Source organism: Echinops telfairi, unplaced genomic scaffold (assembly GCF_000313985.2).
Source record: "Echinops telfairi isolate 266 unplaced genomic scaffold, ASM31398v2 ScPeMD7_655;HRSCAF=1070, whole genome shotgun sequence".
Taxonomy (NCBI): Eukaryota; Metazoa; Chordata; class Mammalia; order Afrosoricida; family Tenrecidae; genus Echinops; species Echinops telfairi.
The window spans coordinates 25,745,199-25,746,234 of record NW_022104553.1 but is presented as its reverse complement, the minus strand read 5'-3'; the positions used below and the strand labels follow the sequence as shown (position 1 = coordinate 25,746,234).

The following is a 1,036-nucleotide window of genomic DNA, read 5'->3' as shown; positions in this document are numbered from 1 at the left end:
CCCCCCAGCCATGCCACAATATTACAAATGAGAGAAAACCCCAAAACCACTCCAACAAATATCCAAACCATTGCCAAAAGTAACTTCCAGGGGGCCCCGGCTGGGGAGGGCCTGGGAGCTCAGGATGGGAAAACGGTCCAGTGCAGCCCGCGGGGACCGGGCTCGCAGCCTGGGCGCACCTTGTCCTTCTCGTGCGAGCTGAGGTCCAGCAGGACGTGCAGGTACTGGAACTGTCGAGACGGTCGCTTGAAGATCAGGTCTCGGAGGGTGGACATGCCCAGGTAGGTGTGGCTCTGCGGGAGGATGGACAGGCCCCAGTGAGCCAGGCCTCTCCTCTTGGTGACGTCCCCACAGCTCAGTCTGCCCCAGATCCACATCCATCGAAGGGTGGGCGGGGGGAGTGCGCAGGTGGACCTGCAGGCTGCCCTGGGGGCCGTGCTTGTGACCGTCTCCCCACAGATGGGGGATGTGGACAAAGGCCGGGCGCCTCTCTCAGGGCCCCCTCCCTCAAGGCTCCCAGGATGCAGGGGTCCTACTGGGGGCAGGGCTGAAGGGGTCTGATGGGCACCCTCCCCTCCTCCGTCCCCACTGCTCCCCACTCTCTCCTCACCTCGTCCTCGCAGTACTTCCTGATCACCTCCAGGGCGCTCTCGGTGATCAGCGGAGCCTCCAGCACCACCTTGGTGAAGATTCTGGGGGGATGAAGGGGACGAGATGGCTGCAGGGAGGCCCCCACTGCCACCCTGCTGGGTGCCAGGGCTGAGACCAGGCTTCAGCAGCCCAGCACCTCCCCTGTCAAATGGGTGCCTAGCTGTCTCCATGGACTGCCGGCAGATCCTCTGGAAGCCCCAGGTCCCCTGTTCGCAATTTAGAAGGTGACGAAGGCAGACAGCCTGCAGGCCCTTACTGGCATCACTGGCTAGAGGGCCGGGTAGGAACCGGGTGCAAACGTCAGGGCAGGGTTGAGTGTATATACAGCAGCGATGGGTGGGGACAGGAAGGTCTCTGGGCGGGAATGTGTGAGTAGATGCTGGTG

General features: G+C 63.0%; 1 protein-coding gene across 1 annotated transcript in view; it reads right to left on the bottom strand.

Annotated features, from left to right (window-relative positions):
- SYMPK (symplekin scaffold protein) overlaps positions 1-1,036 on the bottom strand; it is a 50,755-nt gene that overhangs the window by 28,869 nt on the left and 20,850 nt on the right. The window contains exons 16-17 of the mRNA XM_045292667.1: positions 611-692; positions 135-293 (exon numbers count right to left, since the gene is read on the bottom strand). Of these exons, the coding sequence (XP_045148602.1) occupies positions 135-293; positions 611-692 (241 nt within the window). The remainder of the gene's footprint in view (positions 1-134; positions 294-610; positions 693-1,036) is intronic.